The sequence below is a fragment of the Apiospora hydei genome (genome assembly GCF_038363865.1).
Source record: "Apiospora hydei strain CBS 114990 chromosome Unknown utg000009l_segment0_segment0, whole genome shotgun sequence".
Classification (NCBI taxonomy): Eukaryota; Fungi; Ascomycota; class Sordariomycetes; order Amphisphaeriales; family Apiosporaceae; genus Apiospora; species Apiospora hydei.
The window spans coordinates 829452-844185 of NW_027117368.1; the positions used below are offsets into that span (position 1 = coordinate 829452).

Consider the following 14734-nt stretch of genomic DNA (forward strand, 5'->3'; position numbering starts at 1 on the left):
CGCCACATAGAGAGAGAGAGGGAGGGGAGGGGGGAAGGGGTGGGACAGCTTCATCTCGGGTCGCAACGGCTTTTTTCCATGAAGCAGGATGCAGGGAAATAGAAAAAGAAAGAAATGGACAGCCCAGGCTGGATAGACCCCTCCTCTACTGCCGAATCAGCAGTGCTGGTGAAAGTTTCTCGGCTTCTTCCCCAAAAGAAAAGGGGTAGACCTACCTTGGCCGACACGACCTGCAGTGGCGTTTCTGCATGTGTAACGCGAGTTCGCACCATCAGCCCAGGCTGGCCAGGGTCCCTCATGCCGGCCTTAGATTGAGTTTTCCGGTACATATGCACGCGCTGGAACGGCACCAAATCGAGACCTGTCATCGGTACCGGGCTGGGCCCATCGGTTTGCAATTGCTGACGAAGGCGTGGGGGTTTGTCTGCGTCTGGGCCCATGCACCAATATCTCGTGCCTCCCGGTTCCTGTGGTCATACCTGGGTAGAAAAGTATCGTGCACATCATCTCGGCTGATTTCAAGTGATGGATGCAATATAGGTCGGTTCGCTCCTGGGCAACAACAGCACACAACGCATTTGCGAGCAACCTTCCCGTATATTAACAAAATATGCTGATCTGAAGCCGTTGGACAGAAGCAGCAGGGTTGCTATACACATCGCGCCCGGCAACCGGGTGTGCTAACTGCAGACCGATCCATATGCCACCCTCATGATGGAACAGAAACAGGATATAATATAGCTGAAATACTAGCCCGGTTGCCTTCTCCATCGCCTTTCGCCCTCTAAAGGTGTTCAGGAGTGTACATGCACGTCGACTATATCGGAAAGCCCAGGCGCCAGCGGCAGCCAGCAGCAGCAGCAGCCCACCCCCCTTCCCTTCCCTCCCCTTCCCTGTACCGATCTTTCATCCTCTCTCGAATGGCCCCATGATCTTCTTGATATCCCTGCTCATCTTCGCTTCTGAAGAAGCCTGGGAGATCGCATGGGATGCTGCTGCCGCCACCGCAGTAGTTCCTGCATTGGACTTGGTGATGAGCCGGCTTTCCGGCTGCTGGAGATATGCACGGAGGCAGTGGCTCTTGCTCTTTTTCTTGCTCTTCCTCGCTGTAGTAGGCTGGGACGAGGAGGTGGCAGCGGCGGGGAAGAGGTAGAGGAGGAGGAAGCAGTCAGCCTGGATATATGGTGGGAGTGCTTGCGTGGGCATTGCCTATATTTCACGCAATAAAGGTAGCATTAGCAGCATTCCACCGAAACCATGATGCATGCTGGATGAATCGGACGATCACGTACCCGTTCCGGTGACAGATTGTTGAAGAAGACATCGCCAGACACCAATGAAAGAACAAACAAAGAAAATTGCACACTGGTAGTGATATTATAGGGATTCCTTGTTTATCGTTGAGCTCAAAACTACTGTGTCCGCGGATCTGCCACAATGCTTCATAGCGAGGCCAACACCGACTTTATACCTGCTTCATCCTCCTCCCTCCTCCTCCTCCTCCCCTTGGCAATTCTCAACCCTCATCGTAGGGCCTGAATGCGATATTGACAGGATGACACGGCATAGTCTCGAATTGCTTTTGTAGAAAAAGTCGAGCAGTAATGCCGTGTCATCGCGGGAGTAAACCCTACGATGAGCGTGGAAAGGCGGGACGAGCAAGAGGGGTGCGGCTCTGCCCATAGCAGGAAGCGGAAAAAATCACCGAACACTATCCCTTCCCAGGGCTCTGAGAGGTCCAGATGAGACCGCTTCGACGCCCATTACAGAACAATGATGGGAGCATGATGACACAGGAGTTCAGCCCGACCCAGGTCCTAATAACCACTTGGACATGCCCCCTTGACAAGATCACTACCCCAGAGAGCACGCGCGCGGTCCTGCTTATAGCGGAAATATGCGAGGCGTTTCCTCCCCTCCGAGACAGCAGCAAGGCCGGATCCGATGAGCTAGATCCGGCAGGCACTGTGCCGCTTCAACCCAGCTACATGGCTAAACCCACCCCAACCAGGCACTCGGTGGCGTGTATAGTGCGGTGTCTTGACTCCAAGTTGATTCACGCAGAGATCCGCCAATAGGAGCTGTTCCAGCGCACATTGGTAGGGACACAACCCCCACGTACTATCCCTGGGTGAGTACTCGAGAACCTTGTGGAACTCAAGTACACCGTTACTGTATACTTATGGTATGCCGTGTAATGTGTGGCTTACCCCTATGCCATATCGGAGTAATGGAGCAAACGCCGCTGGCCAAATATAATCCAGGGCTGAAGATGCAGTTATGGTAAGCTGTCGATACTTTTGCCCTGACCTCCTGTCCTGGCGGCAGCCCAGATCAGTCCATGACAGCGTTATGCTCATACGGCATAAACCCCTGTATGTGGAAGTAGGAAGCCGCGCTCTTCAAGATTGTCACCGCCTGAGCACCACATACACCGGATGCCAACATTTTCTTCCCGGCTAGATACAGGCAGGCAATTCCGTCAAATCAAGGGAGCCAAAACAACAAATAGATGAGGGGTTGATGAACAAGGTCTCAATGTTGAAGTAGAGAGGCCAGAGCGATACCTGCGCCGCAGTCACGCAGGTACCTATGCAGTAGCCCCCCTTCATGAAGATACACGAGAGCGTAGTATACACGTGCGTTCAGGAGTAAAAAAAAGATAGGGGTATATATATTCTAATATGGTACATTATCATGATGGCCTGATCTCTTGCGCTGGAGCATCTGCTTTCTCCTTACGCGCTCTTCGATCCTCATCCACAGCTCATCATTCCAGTTTTCGTTGTATACATCCAGCTTTTTGGATTTCCCGTTGCAGCTCTTCGAGGCTGGGAAGGAGCGATTGTCCTTCGTCATCCCCCAGGCATCGTCGCACATCCGCTTGGCCTGGATCAGGCTCAGACGGTTCCGACGACGCACCGACTTAGTCGACTTCTTCATGGGCTCGACGCCCCCGTACAGCTCGGCAAGTCGGAGGATGATGGCTTTTCGGATAGTGGACGCGTCCATATTCATGCCTACGTCCTTTAGCGTGCGCAAGACGGCAATGACGCGGACGAACTCGAAACCAGGCGATAGGCGCTTCTTCTGCAGCTGCAGCAAAGGCGCTTTGGTATTGCCATCCGGGATCTTGCGGAACGACCACCGAATCAACGACGCCACAACCCTGGGGGTGAAGATCTGCGAGAGTGGGTGATGCGGCCGCTCAGCCGGCGTGTCAATTGGTATATAGACGCCCAAGAGCTTCGGTACACCGCCAAGCGGTCGCGTCATGGCCTTGGGCAGATCGCAGACAGCGACAGGTATAAAACCAGGCCGTGCACTCTGCCGCTTTGTATAGTAGTTGATGAGATCGCGCATGACCGGAAGAAGGAGCTGCATCTTGCCCTGGCGCCCAAGAGAAATGATAAGCTGCTTATTGATACGAGCAGGAATCGGAACATCCATCCGACGCAATGTCCACAACAAAGCCTGGCAGAATCTCACATCATCCGGCGACGGTAAGATCTTGAAAGAGCGACGTGGGTCGTCTTGCTTAATTCCCTCAGAAGGATGCATAGGAGCATTGGCCTGCATCAGTTCAAACAATTTTTCCACATGCTCTGGTTCCACGCTGATTTTCCAATGGAACATATCACCGAGAACGCGGATAATGTTTCCGTGATCCTCCATAGTGAGAGAAACCGCCAGCATTGTGTTCGCAGAGGCATGGTTTGAACTCGCATAAGTGGCCAGTCTTGTAGCAAGCAATAGGTTATAGGTTCGTAGATCGCCAGACGCTCTACTGGAGTCCATCAACTTGGAATGCAATTCTATGTCGTCGAAGACATCTGGATGCAGATCGCATTGAAGAAGGTCTAAGAGAAGTTCTTCGTCGTGAATCTTGGCAAGATATTGTATCGATTTCACATAGTTTGTTTCAGGAAGTACAATTCCCAGGTCCCGGAGATGGCCAATCCTCCTCAAAACACCCTCCGGGCTCGGATCTCTCAGTGCGATCGACTGTAGTGAGAGGGGGCCGATTTGCTGGATGCCCAAGGCTGAGACAACAGAAATAGCAGTGTCGAGGCTGACCCAGGAACTGGCAAACCACCGGGCACCGAGTTTGTCATTGTACGATTTGGAAGTGAATCCAAAGGTACTCCCATGCACGCGATTCATGAACTCTCGGGAGACTTCGAGTTGCTCAAAATCACCGTTCTCGTTCTCGTCCGCATTTTGCTGGGAGCTGCTGTGTTGGTCTAACGTGTCCATAGCAGCCTGCTCTTGTTCGGACCAATGTTGCCGGCTCTCGGGGTAGTAGCCCGCAAAGTACCTCAGGAATGGTTTGGCGGGCGCGTAGAGTGTTGGGCCATCCCCAGCGTTCAAGCACGTCTTGTGCCACAATCGCGCCAACTGAGATGATCCAAGGGCGTAAAGGTAAGGCACCACCGCATCGTATACGTGCCGTTCATGGCTTATGGTGTATAAACGCGGAAGTGTTCCCGACTCATTGAGGACCTTGTCTGTGCAGAATTGCTTTATCAGGCCTGTGAACTCGCTCGAGGATGGCTGGAAGTTTGGCGTGAGGCGCAAGTGCCACTGCAAAGCTTTGCTATGTTGATGTGAGCGTAGATAGTGTGACAGAATGCCCATGTAGAGGTTCGGCCATTCATTGTTGTGAATTTCCTTCATCCATTCTGCGTAGACCAAAATGTTCTCGAGGAATTGCTCATTGTCGTACCGGAGGGCTGTTTCGAGGATAGTCTGCCAGAAGACCAGTGACGATGTCTTGTCGGTACTGTAGAGTGCTTTGCGACCCCACATGCCTTTCCATAACCTGTGGACACCTTCGTCGCCGTGATGCCTCTGAAGATAGTCCAGCAGGCAGTACCATAGTCCGAAGTCGTTCTGGTTCTCAAGGTTGTCTACCTGTAGTGGCAGGTGATATTTTCTGGCTGGCCCAGTGCGGGAAAAGTCCGATTCTATAGCCAGCCGACCAGGCTTTAGTGAAAGCCACTGCCATTTCCCAAATGATGCGCTCTGTTGCAACAGACCATTGGTGTCGTTGGCTGCTGGATTTCGAGAAGAGAGTCTATCGCTGGGCATGGGAAACGGTTCGAGCAAGGTCATATCCAGCGTCGCTGGTGCTGTCGCAACACACCGTTTCCATGGTGTCGAGAGCGCATCATGGTGGCGGCATACTGGTTGCGCCAGACGTGATGGTAGTGTGCGGTGGCGGGTTGGCTGCAAGCTGGGAACTGGACGTCGGAGCTTCACATCTCGAAGGGTTCGGTTCGCCGATCGCATTACTGCGTCCCATTACGATGCCACCGGGCGTGGAACCAGACTCGATCACGCGGCTATCATAGCATGCTCTGGCGAGAGGAATAGTAGGAAAAGAAGGGAAGCGATGCGTTGTTGTTGTATCACTGTAAGTCGAGTCGCATGCAGAGCGGGTTCAAGCTTCTCTCTCCAAATTTTTGGATTTTGAGGGCAGTACATTTCTCGAACTGCGATTGGCACACTAGGAAGCTGCTATCCTTAGCACACAGACCCCTGCAGCTTCTTCTTGAGCCTGCCAAGCGTGCCGTCATGGCGGTCCCTTGCCCCTAAAATCAATGGGAAGGGTCGGTAACAACTCGGCTATTCTCCCAGCTTAGTCATTCAGTGGGAGTGGGCCTATCGAACCACTTCGAGTTCAGTCATTCAAGCTTCCTCCATAGCAGCTCAATAGCAACCACCACCTTCAATCGCCGAATTCCTTCGTCCCGCCAGTCACACACTACCGCAACAACCTTCAAGATGGGGTGAGTAGCCAGAAACCCCTCCGCTCGATTAACCCATCGGGTCCTCCTTGCCCAATGGCGCGGTCTGGGCTCGCCGCCGTCGACTCGTCCCGACCGTGGCCGCCCGACCGTGGTCTCACCCTCCGCCACAGCGAAGACCTCGTCAACACTGTCGCATTTCTCAGGCTGACCCATGTCGTTCTATAGTCTCGTCGACGCTCCCAACCGTGTGCCCGAGCACCAGAAGTTCTACCAGTCTGCCTACAAGCAGCACACCCGTCTCTGGAGGATTGTACGTTGCCCATATGCGCGCATTCAGATGCCGCGGACCGCCAGTTGGCAAAAGGGAGCACGGAGGTTGACACAGTATCTAGGGAACCCGAAGCAACATCATGTTCCTCCCCTACCAGGCCGCCCTCTGGGGAACCTTCGGCGGTAAGTCCGAATGCCCCGGAATAAAACGAGCAATTGGGACTGACAGCAGATATAGCCACCCTGTACATGATGGGCCGCAAGGCCGCAGGCTACAACACCTGGTTTGGCAAGAACTAGAGCACAGTTGCTTAGAATGTGTGCATAGAATGTGCTGGGTTGCAGAGGAAGCGGGGAGAGACGACTGTTTTGTGTCGATAGGAGGACCAAATAGACTACAATCACACGAACGAATTATTTGTCTAAGCCATCCGGATTAACAAGCATTGCATCGACCTTGCGATGACAGCGTGCGTGTGTGATCCGAGCCATATCTCATTACGCCTGCACTACTCCATGAACTCTCCACCAATTGTAGGTGTATCTAAAATACAGGGGGGACGACTTGACCAAGTCGAGAAAGATGATCCGTATGATCCAGGCCAAATGCCAACAAAGATCATTCCTCGAACTGGTAGGTCGAATATGTGCAGCATCAATGCCAGGGGGCTTAGTAGCCCTCGGCGCCAGGTGCCTTCTCGTCCTTTCGCAAGCTCGTCAGCATCTCACGGAAGCGCTCCTTGCCCGACCCGGCAGCGCCTCCCTTCGGGCCCTTTCCGCTCACATCAACCAGTTTCGAGATACGCTCCCAGCTCGTGCCGCCCGAGGTAGTGTCGTCTCTGCTGGCCATGAACTGCTCGGCCTCCTTGCGCGTCTGGTTAATGGTCTTCTCCTTCTTGTTGTTGTAGTTCTCGTAGAAGTCGTCGATGTTCTGCTGGGCCTCCTTGACGGTCTCGGCCTTCTGGGCAGCGAACCGCTCGGCGCGCTCGGCGTTGGAAGCATCACGCTTCTCGCGCCATTGCTTGATGACCTCGGGCTCCTCCTCCTCCTCGGCGGTGGCGGCTGCGTATCCGGAGCTGTAGTTTACCGAGGGGGCAGTAATCGCACCGCCAGGGGCAACTTGCTATTCAGTAGACAACCCGTGTCAGTTGATACTCATGGCGGAATTCGTGACCCAAGGCGTTCAGGCTTACCTCGTTGCTGGCGCTGAGATCGGGAAACTGGCTCTCGAACTGCGCATTCTCACCATCGCCGCCTCCGCCCAGCAAGTCGTCAGATGCGTCTTGGAAGGCGGCGGAGTCGTTGCTGGTCGCGAATTGGGTCGCATCGTCACCGAGAAGGGCCCGTTCACGGGCTAGGAAGTCGTCGGCTGATGGGGATTCGGCATCTCCCTTAACATCGGTCTGGGCTATAGCATGGATAGGTTAGTACCGCATCGCACTGGGCCTACGAGTTGTGGTGCCTTACCACCCGAGTCGAAGTCGTCCAGCGACGGGAATCTGTCCGCCATGATTATTGGGGTGGGAAGGTGTGAAGCGGGAAGGGTAAGGTGATTGAAATGAGTGTGGCACGTAAAGTGTAATGGAATTCGCCTGCTTCCGTTCTATTTAAGATTGAGGCAGTTGATGGTAGGAAGAAACAATCTTGGACGAGAATACGAATTGAAGGTCAACTATTCCAGGTTGCTGCTACCTCAAGGCATTGAATGACAAGGTACCTACAGTGCACGAATGTGCTGTCGTCGCAAGGCCAGTTTACCGCTTGCGACTGGTTGCTTGGCCTAAGCTGCTGCTGCTGCTACCTAACAATTGCCAGGTACCTACCTCCTTAGCTCCTATTGTTGATTGCCCGCTGAGCATGGGCAGGTTCTGGGCAGGGGGCCTGTAATTGCCCAGTGATGTACAATCGGCTGAATAATTCTCCTATTCCCGGGTTACAGCATGCATAAATCGTACCTCCCTCCCTAATGCGACGGTACATGTAGGCCGATAAGGCAAGGTGACGGACTGATTGGGCGATAAGATAAACCAAACTGGGCCCTAGCCCAAGCTATCTGTTTGCTAAGGTTGGCTTTGGAGCTCCTGCGCGAGCGTGTGTCGTGTGTTCCATTCGACGTATCAATTGCCAGCTCCAGGACATTTGACATTCATTCAATTGTTGTCCAACTTCCCCATCCTCCTTCCGGTGTCCAGAAGGCCTTTCCCATCCAATCCCACCCTGCTTCAGAATCAGAATAATCGGTCATCTAAATATCCTGCAAATTTGTGAAGTTGGAGTGCTTGAGAGCATCAGGATCCTACATCATCATCTCAACTACCTACACTCAAACCCAGCTCCGGTGTTTGTGTGTGAGTGTGTGTTTTGGACGTGGACGCCTCTAGCTGGCTCACACCAACATCACAAATATCTAGCCAGCCAGTCTACCTAGCATCAGACCGGGCTACCAGCGCAGATTGTTGCAGCCAGCTCCGCATGTAGATGATTGATCTTGATCTGTCTGAACTGAAGTCCACACCAACAACCACCAATACTGTCAACCCCGGTACACAAGTAGATACCAGCAACCAGCCCAGCCCACAACTGCAGCCGCCCCTGGATTGCACCTCACTTTCCACTGCTGTTTGACTGCGCCACTCTCTTCATCGCCTGCATCCAACCTGGAAAGCAAACTACTCGTTAAAGGACTGCGTAACACCTCCATAACACACCATCACCACTTTCATCATGTCTTACACCGACGACGCCGTTCTTGCCAAGCTCTCGACGCTGTGCGAGACCCAGGACAGTATAGTCACTGTAGCCCAATGGATCATGTTCCATAGGTGAGTTCTATGACTACTGCTTGATGTCACTCAGTATCGACATGCGGCCAAATCACTGACCTCACCTCACCCTACTAGGCGACATGCTGAGCGCACTGTGCAGATATGGCTGCAGCGCCTCAAGGACTCGACGAGCCATAAGAGACTCAACCTGATCTACCTGGCTAATGGTAAGTACGAATTCTATGATGTCTTCACCAAGTGTTGGCCTTCTTCGTTTGGCTCTATGTTTTATTTGCCCTGCGGTTACGAATGCGGGTACTAACATATGTGGTTTGCAGAGGTCTGCCAGCAATCCAAAGTGCGTCACAAGGAAGATTTCCTGGTTGCCTTTGCACCTGTCCTTGCCGAAGCTGCCTCTACGGCTTACAAGGGAGCTCCCTCCGAGGTGCAGCAACGCATTCAGAGAGTGGTAGCAGTCTGGCGAGACCGTGGTGTCTTCGAAGAGCCTATCCAAGCGGCGGTAGAAGCTCGCATCCAAGGTAAGTCTCAACATCCTACTCCCCAGTTTCCAAGTAGCCCTGGACTGACTCGCTGCTACAGAGCTTGAGAAGGCCCGAGGCAGTGGACGTCCTGCCCTCGGAGGCTCCATCTTTGGCGGTTCTGCCTCTTTGCCGTCGGAGCTGGCCTCACTCGCCAAGCCCCAGGCAGATGTCTCCAAACTGCTTTTGTCAACGAAGACATCGATCACCACCGCCAACTCCGAATACAGCAAGTTGATGGAGCCCGGCGCTACGGTCCCATCCGCACCCGTCTACGCCGCCCGACTGAACGGGCTGGTTAAGACGCTCGCTAATGCCGAGGGTGCGGTGGGCCAATGTGTCGAGGCCCGCAAAGCGCTGGTCGACGAGCTTCAGAAGATCCTGGACTCTAACAAGGCTGCTCTGGTCGCCGAGGAAGATCAGCTCAACACCTTCAAGAGACGCAAGGTCGAGGTGGAGACCAAGAAGACCGATGTCGAGTTCGCCATCATGCAGGGCCTTTCTTCTCACGAGGAGATTGCCCCGTCGAATGGCAACCACGACCAGCAGATGCAGGAGCCTGATCGACCCGAGATCGAGGAACTCACCCCGGAGCCCGAGGCAGCTCCACAGCAGGCTCCGGCGGCCCCCATCCCGGAGTGGTCGCCCGACTTTCCCTCTCAAGAGCCCACGTTCCAAGAACACCAAGCCCAGCCAACGCCATCACCCGCTGCCCCGGGCATTGAGATGCTGTCGAGCCTCGCCTCCCAGTTCAAATCAGTCCCCACAGGTCCCGACGGGTCTAAGAAACGGCGACTGGATACGACCGACGACTTTCCGGATCTGGGAGAAGACGGTATCGACGCCGATGTCTCGGAGATGCTTCGCAAGGAGAGCACCAGCTCGTGACGGGAGAGGCCGGAAACTTGAGACTGCTTTGAGATGCTTCAACAGCTGGCACGTGGGCGAACTACCTAGGTATATAAGCGCGGGAGACGAGCCTTGTGCGGATAGGTATAATTGAAATTTTTGGCGCTTTGAGCTGTGTCGCGAACCACAGAAGAAGAATAGCAGTGTTATAATCGTGACATCAGCAGGCGAAAAGGGGCTGAACAACCGAATATGAGCTTTTTATCCATTTGCCTTGCAGCAGCGTTGTTCTGTATTTAAGTTATCGTAACCTAAGTAATAGTACCGGCTTGCTTGTGCTTCATCACATGTACTACCCCTCAGCCGCGTTCCCAGTCATTCATGAAACTGTCAAACACCCTATGCGTCTCTTGATATCAATACAGGCTTGAGCCTGACAGAGACATGGGTCAGGTCAGGCTCGGAACATGAGTAGGAGAGGCCGCTATCGACTGGTGAATTTCCTGGCTCTGTAAAGCAAGTGGCCCACGGCATTGTGTAGATGCATGAATAGTCTCCTTGCTGCAATGAGGCCGCTACTGGCTGGCATGGGGCGTGGGTATCTTGTGTGATGTAATCAGAAATAAACTGTCGCACTATCACGTCAATAGGCTCTGCCTGCCCTCCTTGACCGAGAGGTCCCTGTATCACGAAGTAGAACAATGCCGAGGAATGATTGCTCTCAACACTTGATGCTTGGCTTGCCTGTTTTTTTTTCTTCTCCAGCCAACAAAGCTCTTGCTCGTTCTTTTTAGCACTAAAATATGTTTGGATATGTACATGTAGGTATAAACATACCAACAACGGTCAACAACCATCGTATTATTTGCTTATGAACGATAAAAATGTGAAAACTCCCTCCTCCTGAATCTATAATAATGTCCCTTATGCCTGATCACGGGTAACGCCGTCCATGAATGATGATGATGATGATTTGCTGCCTGTCTGTCTGCCAACATGCTCATTCCGCTACAAGGAAGCTTGATGATGACTTTCATATCCTAAAACCATGACTACCGATATGCCTAGACAGCCATGCACTGCAGGCCGTGGCTGAACGTGAGGTGTGAAACAGTATGTTTGCTTCCATTCGCCTAACCGGGTTTACAGCGTTCCAGCTTTACCCATTATTCGAGACATTCCAAGTACCCATTATCCGTACGATGAAAACGTGAACCATGATGGACATGACATGCCAGCCACTAGGCAAGAAGCTGGTGTCTGCTGACACAAGATACGGGCCAAGTTGAACGGATATGGACATGTGCGAGCATTTTCTGATAGTCTTTTTTTTTCTTGTTGTTGTCGATTTGTTCCTTTTTTTACATTGATTTGGGTCTAATGCTCATAGCCAGCTCCACGTTGCCAAGGGCTGCATTGTCAAAGTTAATAGGACATCCCTATCAGTGTTCCGCACTGGGTTATACTCACGAGGAGGTTTTTGGAACTCCTGGGCCAGCTGGATTGGCATTGTGTGCGCCGGGGTCAGGGCTTACACCGCGTTCTTCATGATGTAGAAGACCGTGTTGTTGGTGCGCCCTCGCATCTGTAGACGGGCGTCCGCCATCGCTCGGGCTATTTGCGCCGGGACGGGAGTCTGTCGGATTGCGTAGCCTCGTACGATTCATCGTCCAAGTCCAATCCGGAGCCTGGTGCTGGCTTCTCGCCGCCGCCCGCGCGGGCAGAAGCAGCCAGGGCATCAAGTTCATTGTATGTATTCAAGTTGGTGCCAGACTTCATGAATGAGGTGCGATCGTCAGCCATGAATTGGTATCGAGCGTCTGGGTTGTTCTTGAACAGAAGGAGTCCGGTCGTAATGATGATCATTAGAAGAAGTACAAGAGTGAAAGCCGCATTAAAGATCCAGAAGAGGATGCCAATTATACCGGTCATCAGAGGTGGCTGGTCGAAGACAGATGTGAAAATAAGCAGGAAGACGGCGTTCAAAAAGTTGAAGAACGATATGGCAATGTTGAAGGAGTTCGTTGTCTTGTCCATCCAGGGTCGCAGAACGGAGTTGGCGATGAGAGCCCCGGCCTCAATCAAAAGCAGACCAACTGCCTGGGCCACGCCGCTTTTCTGGCCAAAGGCGATAAAGCAAGCCTTCACGAAGGTGTATACCATGGCTGGGAAAGTGAAATAGTAGGCCGATGCACGATATTGGATGTATAGGAAACCCCATTTGTTGAGAGTTGTGAGGTCCGAGAAAAGAGTATAGGCCGGGTTCTTGAAGAGTGCCACTGAGCGCCTTGCGATCCGCATGACGGTCCAAGTGGCCCATACGAGACTGGCAGTAATAAGCAGGAAGAATGCCACAGCAAGAACCATCTCAGCGGGGGAATCGTTTTGGGTCAGCTCCCAAAGGCAAAAGACCGCAATCAAAGGATATCCCAGCAGGGTAATGCGGAAAAGAATACCCTTCAACACAACTTTCCAGCCGTTCCGGAAGTCGTTGAACTTGTTGCTCTTCTTGAAGAGAACTTCGCAGAGACCCTTCCAGGCCACAACAGCAATAATGGTGAAGGCCATGATGACGCAGAACATGATCAAGGCGGTCATAAAGATGTTGGTCGACTCGATCTTGGCCTGGAATCCAGCTCGCTGGATACCATAGACAACGTAGCTGCCCGAGGCGGTAGCAACATTGGCGCGCTTGGTTAGACTGCGAGCAGCGTTTTGCGCGGCGCGAGGCATCATAGCAGCGGCACGGGTCATGACCTTGGCAGCAGGTTCCTCGACCAAAGACCGCTTCTTTTGGACTGCCACTGAAACTGAACGAAGTGTGTCCAGTAATCGCGACGCCTCTCCGCCGGTGGATCGTTGATACCATGTGAAGATATCCTGCATGAAAGTAAGTTTAACAAGACCCATGCTCCATTGGAAATCCTGAGTCCACCTATAAGCACTGTCAGCCTGTATTCAATTACACAAACGAGTAATCGCTATTCTCGCAAGGCAGATTACTGATAAACTTACGCCTGTACGATAGGTGGAAGCGGCATGCCGCAAAGGCCGGCCATGGCTTGAGCCTGGAAATATCCGAAAAGCGACACGGCGTTGGCAGCGACGTGAGACGCCGCATTGGTATAACCTAAGCCGGAAATCACAGCAGACGAGATGAGCGCGAGAAAGGCGACGACGGCAGATGCCCATTTGACGCCGATCAAATCGACAGTTTTGCCGTTGGAAATGCGTGCATCGAGGCAGGCAACCGTTTGGCCGTTGCGATCACCACTAGTCATGTTGACCAAGATTCTGACCTTCGCGTCCAAGTCAGGGAAGGTGTATGCGATTCCGGGAATCTTGCCGAGGGCATCCTTGGGGACGTCTACACTGAAAGGGTTGTCTCCAAATCTACCCGACACCATGGGGCAGAGACCTCTGAAGCCAACATCGCAAGGGTTGACGATGAGCGTTTGGATAGGGTATCCGTAAGCAGAAACCTGAACATCGAAGACGGCATTTCCTTCGATGGACGACGTAGCGATCAGGTCGACATTGATTTTGCCGGACTCGGGGTTGAAAATGACGTGGAACTTGGACGCTTGGAACCCGGAGTTCTCCTGGCAAGTGACGAGCGACGTAGACTCCAAAACGCGAGACGGCAATTTGGTGGACTGAGGGTTGGCTTGGGCGGTGGTAAGCCCGACCAGGCCGGAAAGGAGAACGAGCGTTGAACCGAAGGACACCATCCTGGTGGGAAAAAGGTAGCGAAGGGCCACCTGCAAGCCTAAATAAATTTTCCTCCTTCAATGATTAATTCGTGATGTAAAGTCGTCGGCCTCGATTGATCGACGTATGTGTGAATGGCGAAATATTTCAGCTTAGATGGCGAGACCGGCAAATGGAGCGGGTCCGCACATGTCCGAACAGGATAGGTAAGTAGACAGGCAGGGCAATTAGGATTAAAAAAGTGAAAGAAATACGGCCGAGACCAAGACGCAGAATCACCAAAAGCCCAAATGGTGTTATGAATGCAACCACCTGACTCGGATCGGGTTGTTGTTATTGTTGTTGTATGTAGTAAGGTGAACGAGTGTCGGGGATGGAGGAACGGCGATGATGATGTCTTGATTTGTGTCGGAGAACGCCAGCCATTCAAGGAAACAACAGGCCAGGGAGAGATGGAAATCATGCTTCGGACGAAGAGGGGGAGCGTCATAATAAGGCGCGCGTGTTTGGGACGCTTGGCCAACTGGCTGCAGATCCTGGTTACGAGGTGGTGGGCGTCCGGTGGTAGGCCAGAAATGGTACCGGGGCTCGCTGGTAGGCTCTGGAGTCTCTGCACGCCCTGCAGTGGTCAGCCTGGCACCTGGCCTGTCCCTCTGGAGCACCACTCGGGTCTCGGAAGGAATGTGGTTGACCAGGGATTAATTAAGCGAACCACTGAAAGCTCTAACAGATGGGGCCGGGCCTGACGATGCTAGAAGCTGATGACAGGACACAGCCACCCTTTTTCTCATTTCGTACTCGTCCTGTACTACTATCGGCCTTGTTATACGAGCTTTCGGTGAAGGTG

The 14734-nt window shown here is 52.9% G+C and overlaps 6 protein-coding genes across 6 annotated transcripts; 2 read left to right on the top strand and 4 right to left on the bottom strand.

The window, feature by feature from the left end:
- Nucleotides 1-906: 906 nt before the first annotated feature.
- PG997_012015 (uncharacterized protein) lies at nt 907-1206 on the bottom strand (the record flags this gene model as incomplete). The annotated part of the gene is made up of 1 exon (XM_066816330.1): nt 907-1206. The coding sequence occupies one exon, from the start codon at nt 1204-1206 to the stop codon at nt 907-909; it is 300 nt and encodes a 99-aa protein (XP_066662022.1).
- A 1473-nt stretch (nt 1207-2679) lies between these two features.
- PG997_012016 (uncharacterized protein) lies at nt 2680-5292 on the bottom strand (the record flags this gene model as incomplete). Its single annotated transcript, XM_066816331.1, has 1 exon — nt 2680-5292. One exon carries the CDS (start codon nt 5290-5292, stop codon nt 2680-2682), a length of 2613 nt encoding a protein of 870 aa, XP_066662023.1.
- Nucleotides 5293-5787: 495 nt separating this feature from the next.
- Nucleotides 5788-6323, top strand: PG997_012017 (bacteriophage N adsorption protein A c-term domain-containing protein; the record flags this gene model as incomplete). Its single annotated transcript, XM_066816332.1, has 4 exons — nt 5788-5792; nt 5979-6063; nt 6146-6206; nt 6262-6323. The coding sequence occupies 4 exons, from the start codon at nt 5788-5790 to the stop codon at nt 6321-6323; spliced, it is 213 nt and encodes a 70-aa protein (XP_066662024.1).
- Nucleotides 6324-6693: 370 nt separating this feature from the next.
- On the bottom strand, nt 6694-7533 carry PG997_012018 (uncharacterized protein; the record flags this gene model as incomplete). Its single annotated transcript, XM_066816333.1, has 3 exons — nt 6694-7146; nt 7217-7431; nt 7491-7533. 3 exons carry the CDS (start codon nt 7531-7533, stop codon nt 6694-6696), a joined length of 711 nt encoding a protein of 236 aa, XP_066662025.1.
- A 1214-nt stretch (nt 7534-8747) lies between these two features.
- On the top strand, nt 8748-10215 carry PG997_012019 (uncharacterized protein; the record flags this gene model as incomplete). Its single annotated transcript, XM_066816334.1, has 4 exons — nt 8748-8845; nt 8924-9015; nt 9127-9327; nt 9389-10215. The coding sequence occupies 4 exons, from the start codon at nt 8748-8750 to the stop codon at nt 10213-10215; spliced, it is 1218 nt and encodes a 405-aa protein (XP_066662026.1).
- Nucleotides 10216-11790: 1575 nt separating this feature from the next.
- Nucleotides 11791-13907, bottom strand: PG997_012020 (uncharacterized protein; the record flags this gene model as incomplete). Its single annotated transcript, XM_066816335.1, has 2 exons — nt 11791-13111; nt 13192-13907. 2 exons carry the CDS (start codon nt 13905-13907, stop codon nt 11791-11793), a joined length of 2037 nt encoding a protein of 678 aa, XP_066662027.1.
- Between the last annotated feature and the right edge of the window lie 827 nt (nt 13908-14734).